We start from the raw sequence: 13,490 nt of genomic DNA on the forward strand, positions 1-13,490 counted from the left end.
TTTTTCTTTCTTTGGTTTCAAGAATGTGCAACCCATATAACACATATAAATTTTGCATATGGTTTCAAGCATGAAGCATCTCGTATAAGAGTTTGTTTTCTTTGGTTTTGAGAATGAACACCCTATTTAAGACAACCAAAAATATAGTACAAACATGGCAATATGTATTCCCTCTCTTAAGATGACAACATAGCCTTATGTTGATGTCTTAAGGAATCTAGAAACAAGGATACCCACCTTCAATGCTAAGGAGCTTTCATTTTAGGCAACAATGTTCATAAATCCAAGCTAAAGAGGCAATACTCTTACAAGGATAAGATAGTTAGAAAAGAGATATCTTGCAACAAGTGCAAAGAGGATCCTTGGAGGAGACAAGATATTTCCTCAAAAGACATCTACCTCCAAGAGGAGAATTTGAACAAACATAGCATCTTCTACCAAAATAAGGGAAGGAGAACAAGAATGTCTGCCATCCTCCTATTGCTAAGTGAAAGGGATTCTTGATAAAGGATAACACACTTTGGACCCATAGTGAAGGGCTTGTTTATAATAGATATGCAAAGCCACATGAAAAAGAGGTTGTAGTCAGGGATGCACACCTCTTGAATAAGAGAAAATCTTTGAGCAAACAACAACTTGACACAATGAATGACATCAAATCATAAGAGAACACCACTCAACAAAGGAAAATTGGATCCTTAGAAAGGACAAGAGAGACCAATTCCTCCCAAGTGTAGGGAAAATGAGAAGAATTACACAACCTATAAGGAGAGATTAGATATAATAAAATTCACAATGTACTCACATGAAGGAATATTCAATGCAAGAAAAGGCATCAAGGTATGTAAAATGCAACTCTAAAGAAGAGGTAATCCTCAAAAAATGAAAGATTGAGATGAAGGATCACATGCTCCCTTTAAAAAGAGATTAATCAAGAGACATAGCAATCCATACAAGAATGGGCATCAAACTATGAAAAATGAAACCCTAAAGGGAATGGTGAAACTTTAGATAGAGAGAAGAAATAGGATAATATTCTTGACCCACGAGCATAGAGGAAAGAATGAACTATGTTGTTGCCTCAAGATGATTGATATTGAAAAAGAATCACCTTTTATGATGAAGATCCTCAAATTAAGTTAACTACTAGTGTCATAGGGCGAGGAGAATCGTTATAGGAACTTGAATGTTATTTGAAATGATTATGAAAAATATGTCATCCATCATTAGCTATTACTTTTATGCTATTTTAATGGTCTTTGGAGGTGCAATCTAGAGATATGGACTTTGAAATAGTCTAAAAGGGAAATTTAAAATTTGGATCTTAATTGGGACGACGAATTTGTTGGGTGCCTTGGTCTTGAGTAGGAATAGGGCACTAGAAACCTTGGTCCTAGGATAGGGCCACTAGGCATCCTAGTCCATAAGTACTGGGATGAAGTTTACATCTTTGTTTAGCGCAAAGAAGAGAAATCAAGTTGACAAAAATAAGGTTGGAGAAAACATTATCTTGTTGTTATATCATAGTGAAATTAGAAGACATAGACTTACTAGACAATAGGGGAGGGGATGTGGATTATTCTCTTAATTTATTCCTCCTCCATGAGGGTACTTGGGTGAAAGAGGATGATAATATGGTAAAAGAAGGCGATATAGTACTATCTTAGGGAGGGAATACATATTTCCATCTTTGCACTATATTTGTACTATATTTTAAGTGATAAGAAGGGAACACTATATACTGGGGAGGGGGAGGGGGTGCAAATTAGTATATAAAATTGTTACTTATTCTTCAACATTAATTACTATAAATAACATCTTCATGTAAATATTAGATCTAATGTCATATGCAATTATTTGAAGCACCATGTAAAAGAAAATTCATAAACAAGGAACACCAAATTTACATGAAAAATCAAGGATGGGAAATACTAAAGTGAAAGTAGTTGCTTTAATCTACTACAAAAATCTAGCCTCACAAGTAAAATGCCATTTACATAAGTTTGTAGGCACAAACCTATTAAAGAAATTTATCCCCATGAAGTGAAGTGAGCACCAACCCACTAGGGACACCAACCTCAATTTCCTATATCTATATAGCAACCTAGGAGCAGAGAATCCACCTTGTCCACTGTACAAATCGTTGTATGATACTCATGATATTCTTCATCAACATATCTACCCTAATTTTTTCTCTACCTTATGATTTTAGAGCTCCCTAGAATAACCCCCATGACAACATTTTTCATTATACCATTGGTAATCTCTATGATTACACTTAGGTCATCTTCAATTTTTATTATCTTTTCATTGTTGTTCTCTGCCACTCCCTCTTCACATATTTTTATAGTTGTTCAACTTGATTCTTTAGAGAGAGAAACAAAATATTTTCCCTATTGTCACCCTTTCCTATTCAATGATAGAGAAAGTCCTGATTATTTGTCTTCTCTCTATCCTCATGCAAAATCTTATTATCATCTTCGACTTGCATGTCCTCATATCTATTCTCTTCAAAAAATTCTTTATATTCTTCTTCCTTAATGACTTATACCTCTTTGATACACTCCTCCTCTTGATCACTTTTCTCCTCAATTTACTCTTCCTTATAATCTTTTTCATTTTCTTTAATCTCCACCTTATCTATGTATTTTACTTCTTTATCCACACTAGCAATAATAGTCAATCTATGGCTACCATGATTTTGAACAATGTTTATATTATCATTGCCCTTATCAAGATTTTCTTCATCATCCTTTCTTATGTCCACTGTAATTTAAGAGTTTGGGATTTTCATGTTCATTTTCATTTCCTTGGAGGACTTTCCTCTTATTAGGGACAAGCTTAAGAATTTTAACATAAAAAGGTGGAATACGGTTCACCATTTCACAAGCCCCTCTCATAGATGGTTCAAACAAAATTTTCCTTCATTTTTTATTTATTCTTTTTGCCAAACTCATAGGGTTTGCGAATGTCATCATCAAAAGTGACCAAGTTGCAACTAATGAGAATATGTTGGGGCATAATAGACATTTGAAACTTATAAATAGCCATGATGAGGGTCTATATGAGGGGAGGATTAGCTTTTTCTTCAACATATTTTTCAATCAAAGGGAGAGGGTAAAAGGGAAACCTTATTTTTATAACATGTCTAATATGGTTTAATAGGGAGAAATGATATTTATTGATAGTAGTAAACCTTCCATCTAAAGTAAAATATTTAATGGCATAGTAATTCATCTAGTTCCAACGAGGAAGCTTACATTTGTTTTAGCCACTTCAATGCCTTCTGATTTTCTCCTTTTTTCTGAATAAGTTATCCATATACCCTTTTTAATCTTCATTAGTCCTTTTGAAAACCTTTTGACCTTTGTAGCTTAAACGGATCTCTTGTTCTAACAACTTTGTAGTGACTTCAATTTTTAAACTCACTATAATGACCCAACCTTACTCCCAAGAGTTGTAGGAGTCAATAGATAGTTCTTTTTTGTAACCACTCGTAGTTAGAATCAATTGAATGAACCAAACCTTTTCAAACATTCTCCATAGTTGAACACCTTCCTACAAACTTTCACAAGAAGTGGGCTCTATTCTTTTCTTGGGTCCATCCATAATTCTTTTGTATTTTGAATAAATTCCAAGTGGGGAAACCTTTAAACACCAAAAAAACCTACAAATGTTCTAAAGGCTTTAGATCCTTAATAATATTATATTTTGACAATTACAAACTCAATACAAATGATTTTAGAGATGAGTTTACTTTTTATCTTTCTTGACATGAACAACATGATCTAAAGAGCATATAAATTGTAAAGAAAATGGTGAGGTATAGGGCAATAGAATCTAGGATAAGACTAGAAGGAAATACTCCTTATAATCATTGAACTCTCAATTGAATTTAAAAATGACCAACAAAGCATAAAGAATACAACAAGAGCTTTGCTAAAAAAAAGGCTTTACAAATTTTTCCTTCAAGACATTAAAAAATAATCTGTTCTTGATGTTTTCTATCAATTTCACTACAAATCTTTGTGGGAAAGCCACTTAGAATCAACCTTGTTTTGAACTATGCTTGTAAAAAAGATTACACTAACTAACAAAATATTCTTCAAATATTAAACTTTCAAATCACTTATATTTATTATGCAAATTATTATGTGATAAAATGACATTACAAATACAAGATCTTATACACGCATGCCTTTTTTTAAATGAAATATTATAATACTTCTTAAATATCATAATTGTACATGCCCAAACCAATAATCTTAAAAATAATATCAAACTATTATAGCTAATTGCCATTTGTAACAAATCAGATTATCTTAAGACTAGAAAGACTTTTAAAAACTTATAATAAACATTATAAAACTCTACAAGAAAAGAAAAATTCTAGCCCAAACTTAAGTAAAATCCTAGAGAATGTTCTCCCCTTTCCCCGTTAACACAAACTTTAAACGAATAACATGTTCTTTTGTTGCACAAACATATTATACAAGGAACTTGTTATTTTCTTACCCTTTTAAATTTTCATCGTCTTCCACCATTGAGATTAAAGACTACCCACATCAATCAAAAGTGAAATACTTTATTTATTAAGACTAAAGACTACCCACATCAATCAAAAGTGAAATACTTTATTGATTAAGGAGTTGTTGGTCGGAAGTGCTTAGTAGACATTGAATGTGCGTTTGAGTTACATCTCTATCAATTTTTTTAATGATATAAAAGTCTTTTAGTTATTTGAGAAATTTATAAATGAAAAATCCTTGGTTGAGTGGAAGAAGATATTTGTAATGTTTTAATATTTTCCCCGTGTATTGTGGCTCAGTAATAAACTTAACAATAGTTTATTGTAAAGGGCAATTGAAATGATGATGAGCTATGGACTGTTATGGAATCCTATGACATTGTTTTTGAAATTTTATAGAAGCAAATAGCCCCTTTACACCTCTACCATTGATAATTTTATAACTCTGTGATTCTATTTCAGCCACGCCTTGCTTTCCTGTCCGTGGAAAAAAAATTATTATAAGGTAATTTAAATCAAAATCATCTGCTTCGTACATTGCATATAATTACCTTGGATTTCATACCATATTTTGGAATTTACATCATAAAAAATTCAGAGGATTAAGTGCGTTGAAATGCTCTTAAAGATATATATGGCAAAAGAGAAAAATTCTAATATTCACACTATGTTATGTACAAAAGTCAGTAATACTATATAAAACTTCTCGCATTCATTTCCTTAGGTTCATATTATGCCAGTGGAGAATTGACGACGTAGTAATTTTGTTCATCCATGTTCCATAGTTCATCAGAGTACAACTCTCTACTGAAGAGAAACTCTGGAGAACCCACTTCGCCATTGCTATACAATTCAGAGCTAAGAAATTCCCCTGAGAAGAAGTGAGGCAAGTCAGTTGAATATTCTTCCTGCGCCAAAGCTGCTCCAAATGGGGCAAAATCTGAAGCAGAAGCATCCTGAAACTCGTAAGTTCTATTTGGAATTGGGCTTTTATGAACCGGAGTAATTGCAGTTTGCTCTTGTTCCTCCATAATGTGGATCATACATGGAACTCTGGGCTTCTCAGTTATTTTCCCTTGATAGCTATAGCAAATATCCTTCTCAAAACTAACTTTAGGTTCAACTGTAGCTGCGGGGGAGGAAGAATGAGTTGAACTCTCAAAATGTGCTTTCTTGCCGCTATTTTTTTCTTGTAGTTTTATCTTTTTTTTGAGATGGGTTCTCCAAAAATTCTTGATTGCGTTGTCTGTCCTGCCCGGTAAACTTTCTGCTATTCGAGACCACCTGAACTTGAAGAAGAGATACATACAAATCATTAACTGTTTATTCTGTGAATTCCTTTCTAAGAAAAGCTTCAGCAGTCAGTTTAGTTTTCAATTTCTACTATGTAGAGATATGTTAGAAATCCATCAGAGTTCAATTATTCACTAAGAAAGAGTATGAGAAAATATAACAGAGAGAATATATTAAGTTTATACCTGTTTCCCCAACGGGCGTGGAGATCAACAATCAATCGTTCTTCCTGGGGAGTCATGTTGGTGTGATTGAGATCAGGACGAAGGTAGTTGAGCCATCTCAACCTGCAGCTCCTCCCACTTCTGTTCAGCCCTGATTCATTTCCAAGGAAAAATGATAAGTTTTTTGTAAGTGGACATTCAAGGAATGAAAAAGCATAAATTGTTATTGACAACAAATTTTTCCATTGATTCGAAGGATTACTTGAACTTCTAGATCAAAAGATCAAGGAATTTGATCAAGGATTTGACCAACTGATCAAATGATTGGAAACTTATATGAAACTCCATGCAAATAATAAACCCTAAGAATAGACGTACAAATTTAAATACTTCTATCTCCATACAAGACTGCACAAACTGCAATTCTTCCGATTCGATGTGGGAGAAATTACAAGAATACTCGAACAGATATTTAGGATTATGGTTTCAATTAACATACCTGATGCTTTGGCTAGAAATTCCCAACTCCCTTCACCATGAAGAGTAATATAAGAAATAAGTCGAATGTCCTCCTCAAAAATCCAGGGTCCTCTCTTTCTTTCGTCTTTCATCAACCCACCAGCACTTCTGTTGTCCATCGTATTCTGATTCTCTCTGTATCACACTAAATTACAATTAAAGTTAAAATTAGTGTACACAGATAATGAAGTTTAAGAGATAAATGTTTAGTACAACAAATTTAAAAGCATCTTTATACATCTCTAAACAACATAAAAATATGTATGGAATAACAACATAAAAATATTTATGGAATAAAAGATTAAAGAATGGACAAGATTCAAAACCTAAAAGTCAATTCCTTATTATAAGAAATCAAATACAAGTACTTCTCAAGAACATACCTATTTCACTGTATGTCTGCTGAGAACTCATAAAAACCTGGTTAGGAAAAAGAGTGAACAACTCACTAAAACAATAAGACGAGTTTCTATGAGATTACCCAGGAGCCTGAGTGGTGCATTTCCTTTGCCACATAGCTTATATATAATGACAGCCAATAATCACATCCCTATAAAACAAGTTATCTTCTGTGCAACTTTACTCCACGTGTCCGAAGTGAATAATTGTGAGTTTTGTTTATTGTTTGGACTAACTTCATTTGATAACGCAGGCCAGAATGGAGGAAAAGCGAGAAAAAGATCCTTCTGGACCTTCAAAAGGTTTCTTAAATCAATCTGTAGCCAATCAAGTGAAGGCGCGTGGCGTATTACAAAGCTACGAAGAGAAATATCAACGTCAGGGTCACAAAAAGTTTAATTTCTATTTGTAGTTTCTGTTTTGAGCAGATTGGTTTTCACAGTTTATTTATAGTTTTTGTTTTGATTAGATTGGTTATCACAGCTTTTCATCCACCTACCTAGTTTTCATGGTGTTCGCGAATCCAAGTCCCTGTCTGTAAAATCTCTACATATAAGTTTTAGACAGTGACAGAAATATTTTGTTTAGAGGTTTGAGAAGCACGATGCCAGATATAAATTCTATAAAACCAGAGGCATTTTAGTGAAACAGTGCCAAATTAAAAGAGCAATGGCGTGGTCGAAGATTATAGGCTAGAAGTTAGTGGGATTTCATTTTGAGAACGACTGTGGATTCGCTAACCAGTCACTGCGTGGAAGAGTGCTTTTGGTTTTTTTAAAAATGTGCCATGATTTCTATAATTAGATTGTCCTCGAAATATGATTTGTTCAACCTGCATCCAAGTCAGACGTAACCCACTAGTAGTAACTCCATTTCATTATTATATGCATAAAATACTATATTAGGGCACTAATTTTTTTAATCTATTTGAGTTATTTTCTTATTGACTCTAGATTGTTCCCATCTCCTTTTCTATATTTTCTTATTGACTCTAGATTGTTCCCATCTCCTTTTCTATTTTAATCTATTTGGATTATTTTCTTATCGACTCTAGGTTGTTCCCATCTCATCCTAAAGTTAAATGTGGGGTTTTCTTTCTCATTTATGTAAGGGGCTTAAGGGATATGTTTGATTAAATTTGACTATGTTCAAAGTCGACTTCATATTTTATAGTTTTAGGTGTTTGTACATGAAAATGATTAAATTCATGATTGATTGTTGTAACAGATTGTATTATCCCTAAAGAACACCTTAAACACATTTTAATACTTAGCAAATATGTTTTTAAATAAGAAAAATAAGTTTATTTAGACATCAAAATTTATGCAGTCAAAATTCTTGAAATTGTTATTAAAATTGAAACTCAGTTTACATTTCAAAGAGCTAACCTTATTATCTTGTCATATCCACATCACAATTAGATATAAATCTGATCCAAGACCTGCAAAATGATTTGCTACAATAGCAAATGATCTTTACTGATATTCTTCCTTCTAACAACAAATTGATGAAACAAAACTTAAAGGATTTATCATTCAAACTTCAAACAAAATTACAATACATGTAGGTGATCCTATTGGCTTCACAATACACCTTCCCAAATATTATTGATCTGATATAGACCTGCAACGATGGTTATGTTGGCATATTGGCATAGTTGTTGACAATATTGATGAACTGGTATAAGAACTATTGGTGATGATATAGTTGAGATGTTGTTTGATGATGTGATAATGATTAGTTTCTGTTGTCATTGATGGCAACTATGGTTACACTGTTCTATCATGTTAACTACGTCGTCTATGATTGACCAGAAAGCTATGGAATGGATTTGACAATTAACTGGCAAATAGGACTTTGACCAGTAAATGTCAAATTGTGTTATGCTTAAGTAATTGGATCTAGAGATTGATGAGGAATTTGGTGTTGCGGTTTGGATTATGTGTTTGTAACATTCTAATGAGGTTATGACCAGAATTGCATCATGTTTTGGCTATCGGAAGTCATGTTTGTGATTGACTGATGTATTTTCCATAGCGTTTTAGTATGGTTTGAGAAACTGTATTCATATCTTATAACCAATAATGATTTTTACTTCGACAGTGTATTACATTATGTTTGTAAGATGGTGATGACGTTGTTGAATCTGCTTGAACTGATAAGATGTTATTTTGGTGCGTACAAATAGCGAATTTCTTGGGAATGAGCAAAGTGCCTAGTAGAATGAGCTAAGGGTTTGAAAGTGTATTAGATCGATCTGTAGTAAACATTCAACAACTATAATTGATTTGTAATTTATTGTAGTAATCCATATGATGACTTGTAATGATTTGTCAAGATCTAATATGATCTATGATGTAAATCTTAGTATGAGGTTAGGGTTTTGTAACCGACTAAGTTGTAAAGTCTATTTAGGGTTAGTCTGTGATAAAAAAAAGAGTGTGTGGTTGAACTAGTGTGTGTGTCAGCAAGAGAGAAGAAGATTGCAGTATAAAAGGATATGTACAAGCAAGAAGAGAGTGTTATTTTTAGATCGTACATCTATTGTTCCCTAACAGTTGCAACAAACTCAAAATCACTTAATTGGGTAGGTCCTGAAAGGCCTGATTGTATAAATCCCTTCACGGGGTGACCCAATAGCTCGGGTTCTAAATCCTTTCACAAGGTTACTCCAAACAGATTAAAGTCCTAAATTTGCTAAGGTAAATCCCTTAATTGGGGGACTCCTAATAGGGTCTACACCTAACCGGGCATAATTGTAAGCTCCTAACCAAGCTAAGCTCCTTATAGGGCATATTCTGATAGAGTTCAAAAATCTTCTGGGTACTAATTCCTGCCGTGGTTTTTCCCATTTGGGTTTCCAGATGAAAATCCTAGTGTTCATGTGTTGCTTTATTTCTTATGTGTTGAGTTGATATCTTTCTATTACATTTAGGTTGATGAACACTTAGAAGAACAGTTTGGTAAATCTAATCAATAGTATGATTTCAATTATTATTGGTATGGTTTATGAGTTGTTTTGAAATATTTTTTTGTTGATTGTTAAAGTTTTACAGTTTATTGTTCTTACTGATTCACCCCCCTCTCAGTAATAACCAAATCCTCACAAATAATAATTGGTATCATTAATATTAAAAAAATCTTGTATTACATGCAAGAACAAAGTACATTGAGTTGAAGTATCACTTTCTAAGGGAAAGACTATAGGAGAAGAAAGTAAGAAAGGAGTATGTGTCTAGCAAAGAGAAGTTAGCAGATATATTCACTAAACCTTTGCCTAAGAAAACCTTTCAATATCTCTAAGGTAGATAAGGGGTTGTACCCCTACATAAGATCAATTAAGATGCTGGTGATGCATCAATATGGAAAATTCATTGAATATCTTTCAGTTTTGGATTGATGTGATCTGGGCTACTCCTCAGGGGGAGCAGCTACGATGAGATAAACAAAGATGGCAGCAACAAAGATAAAGACAACCTGGGTATTTGCACCTTTGGCATTGTTGTCAAAGAGGGAGAAGAACTATCTTAGAAAAAGAAGAACTAGATAATCGGGAGAAGAAATACAAAGGAGATGTTGAGTAGAAGAGAAAATACATAACAAATCAGTTCAATTCAGTATGATGAGGTTTTTCAGTGTTGCCATCAATGCCAAATGTGGATAATGTTGACATATTGGCATAGATGTTGATGATATTGATGAACCAGTATAAGGACTATTAGTGATGATATAGTTGAGATGTTGGTTGATGACTTGATGATCAATTTGTGTTATCATTGATGTCAACTATGGTTACATTGTTCTATCTTGTTATCTAAGTCATCTATGATTGACTGGAAAGCTATGGAATGGATTTGATAGTTAACTAGCAAATAGGACTTCAATCGGTAAATATAAAACTGTGTTATGCTGAAGTGATTATATCTAGATTTTGATGGGGAATTTGGTGATGCAGTTTGGAATATGTGTTTGTAACATTGTAATGAGGTTATGACCAGAACCACATCATGTTTTGACTATTGGAAGTCATGTTTGTGATTGACTGGTGTATTTTTTGTAAGGTTTTAGTAGGGTTTAAGAAATAGTATTCATATCTTATAACTGGTAATGATTTTGAGTTCAGCGGTGTATTACATTATGTTTGTAAGATGGTGATGGCCTGGTTGAATCCGTGTGAAGTAATAAGATGTTGTTTTGGCATGTACAAAGAGTGAATTTATTGGGAATGAGAGAAGTGCTTATTAGAATGATCTAAGTTTTTGAAAGTGTATCAGATCCATGTGTGGTGATTATTCAACGACTATAATTGATTTGCAGTTTACTGTAATGATCCATATGATGATCTGTAATGATTTGTAAAGATCTGTGATGATCTATGATGTAAATCTTAGTATGAAGTTAGGGTTTTATAACATACTAAGTTGTAAAGTCTTTTAGGGTAAGTGTGTGATTATTTACTGTTTCGGTCATCAAAAGAAGAGTGTGTGGCCAAACCAGTGTGTGTGTCTATGAAAGAGAAGCAGATTGGAGTAGAAAGGGATCTGTACAAGCAAGAAGAGAGTGTTATTTTCAGATCATACATCTATTGTTCCCTAATAGTTACAACAGACTCAAAATCTCTTAACTGGGTAGGTCCTGATAGGCCCGATTCTATAAATCCCTTCACCGAGTGACTCATTAGCTAGGGTTCTATATCCTTCTATTACATACATGTTGATGAACACTTAGAAGAACCATTTGATAAATCTAATCTGTAGTATGATTTCAGTTATTATTGGTATTGTTTATGAGTTGTTTTGAAAGAAGTTTTCGTTGATTGTTAAATTTTTTAAGTTTATTGTTATTACTGATTCACCCCCCTCTTAGTAATAAGTAGATCTTCACAAATAAAAATTGGTATCATATTAATATTTCTAAAAAAATTGTATTACATGCAAGAACAAAACACATTGAGTTGAAGTATCACTTTCTAAGGGAAAGAGCACAGGAGAAGAAAGTAAGAATGCAATATGTGTCTAGCAAAGAGCAGTTAGCAGACATATTCACTAAACCTTTGCCTAACAAAACCTTTGAATATATCAGAGGTGGATTAGGAGTTGTACCCCTGCACAAGATCAACTAAGATGGTGGTGATGCATCAATACAGTGAATTCATTGAATATCTTTCAGTTTTGGATTGATGTGAAGTGGGCTACTCCGTAGGGGGGGCATCTAGAATAGATAAACAGAGATGGAAGCAATAGAGCTGAAGACAATAGAGGTATTTGCACCGTGGGCATTATTGTCAAATGGGGAGAAGAAATAGCTAAGAAGAAGTAGAACCAGATAATTGGCTGAAGAAATACAAAGGAGGTGTTGAGCAGAAGAGAAAATACTCAACAAATTAGTTCAATTTAGCATGATGAGGTTTTTTCAATGTTTCCATCAATGCCAAAGGGGTAGAATGTTGGCATATTGCCATAGTTGATGATGATATTGATGAACCAGTATAACAATTGTTGGTGATGATATAGTCGAGATGTTGTTTGATGAAATGATGATCAGTTTATGTTGTCATTGATGGCAACTATGGTTACATTGTTCTATCATGTTATCTAACTCATGTATGATTGACCGAAAAGATATGGAATGGATTTGACAGTTAACTGGCAAATAGGACTTTAACCGATAAATGTGACACTGTGTTATGCTTAAGTAATTGGATCTAGAGTGATGAGGAATTTGGTGTTGTAGTTTGGAATATGTGTTTGTATCATTTTAATGAGGTTATGACCGAAACTATATCATGTTTTGGCTACCGGAAGTCATGTTTGTGATTAACTGATGTACTTTCTATAGGGTTTTAGTTGGGTTTGAGAATAGGTATTCATATCCTATAATCGGTAATGATTTTGAGTTTGGAGGTGTACTACAATATGTTTGTAAGATGGTGATGATGTGGCTGAATCCACATGAAGTGATAAGATGTTTTTTTGGCATGTACAAAGAGCGAATTTCTTAGGAATGAGCAAAGTCTTTAGTAGAATGAGTTAAGGGTTTGAAAGTGTATCAGATCGATGTGTGTTGATCATTCAATGGTTGTAATTGATTTGTAATTTATTATAATGATCCATATGATGATCTGTAATAATTTGTAAAGATCTATGATGTAAATCTTAGTATGAGGTTAGGGTTTTGTAACCGACTAAGTTGTAAAGTCTATTTAGGTTCAGTCTGTGAGGATTTTGTTAGATGTAATGTACCACTAAGAGGGGGGTGAATCAATGGTTCTCAAACTTTTCCCGTTACCTATCTTATGTGACTATACCGGTTAACATATCTAACTAAATGCAGACTTACCGGTTAGATGGGAGACTAACACAAATTCACTCACACATAAAGGACACATCACATAACACCAGTATATATGAGGAAAACCCAAGATGGGAAAGACCTCAATGATAAATGTTGTTGGAGTCTACTATTCCAATCTAGCCTCACAATGAGTCTCTAATTACAATGTTTAGGGCACCAACCCAAGGAGAACCAACCGCTGATTTGGGGCACCAACCCAAGGAGCAGCAACCCCTAATTTAGGGCACCAACCC

At 33.6% G+C, this 13,490-nt stretch overlaps 1 protein-coding gene across 2 annotated transcripts; it reads right to left on the reverse strand.

The window, feature by feature from the left end:
* Nucleotides 1-5,239: 5,239 nt before the first annotated feature.
* On the reverse strand, nt 5,240-7,148 carry LOC131030349 (transcription factor MYB21). 2 transcript variants are annotated; one of them, XM_057961115.2, is made up of 4 exons: nt 6,986-7,148; nt 6,485-6,649; nt 6,007-6,136; nt 5,240-5,812 (listed from the first exon to the last, which is right to left on the reverse strand). In XM_057961115.2, exons 2-4 carry the CDS (start codon nt 6,621-6,623, stop codon nt 5,260-5,262), a joined length of 822 nt encoding a protein of 273 aa, XP_057817098.2. In that variant the 5' UTR covers nt 6,624-6,649; nt 6,986-7,148; the 3' UTR covers nt 5,240-5,259. The 2 variants fall into 2 exon arrangements, with proteins under 2 accessions (XP_057817098.2, XP_057817097.2); XM_057961114.2 differs by having other exon boundaries at nt 6,888-7,148.
* Between the last annotated feature and the right edge of the window lie 6,342 nt (nt 7,149-13,490).

Source organism: Cryptomeria japonica, chromosome 1 (assembly GCF_030272615.1).
Source record: "Cryptomeria japonica chromosome 1, Sugi_1.0, whole genome shotgun sequence".
NCBI classification, from domain to species: Eukaryota; Viridiplantae; Streptophyta; class Pinopsida; order Cupressales; family Cupressaceae; genus Cryptomeria; species Cryptomeria japonica.

Excerpts from the sequence above, each read along its gene's own strand:
- LOC131030349 (XM_057961115.2), bottom strand. The coding sequence starts at position 6,623 with ATGGACAACAGAAGTGCTGGTGGGTTGATGAAAGACGAAAGAAAGAGA. Across the intron at positions 6,137-6,484 it reads ATTTCTAGCCAAAGCATCAG|GGCTGAACAGAAGTGGGAGG; the intron begins GTATGTTAATTG and ends GAAATGAATCAG. Across the intron at positions 5,813-6,006 it reads CACGCCCGTTGGGGAAACAG|GTGGTCTCGAATAGCAGAAA; the intron begins GTATAAACTTAA and ends CTTCAAGTTCAG.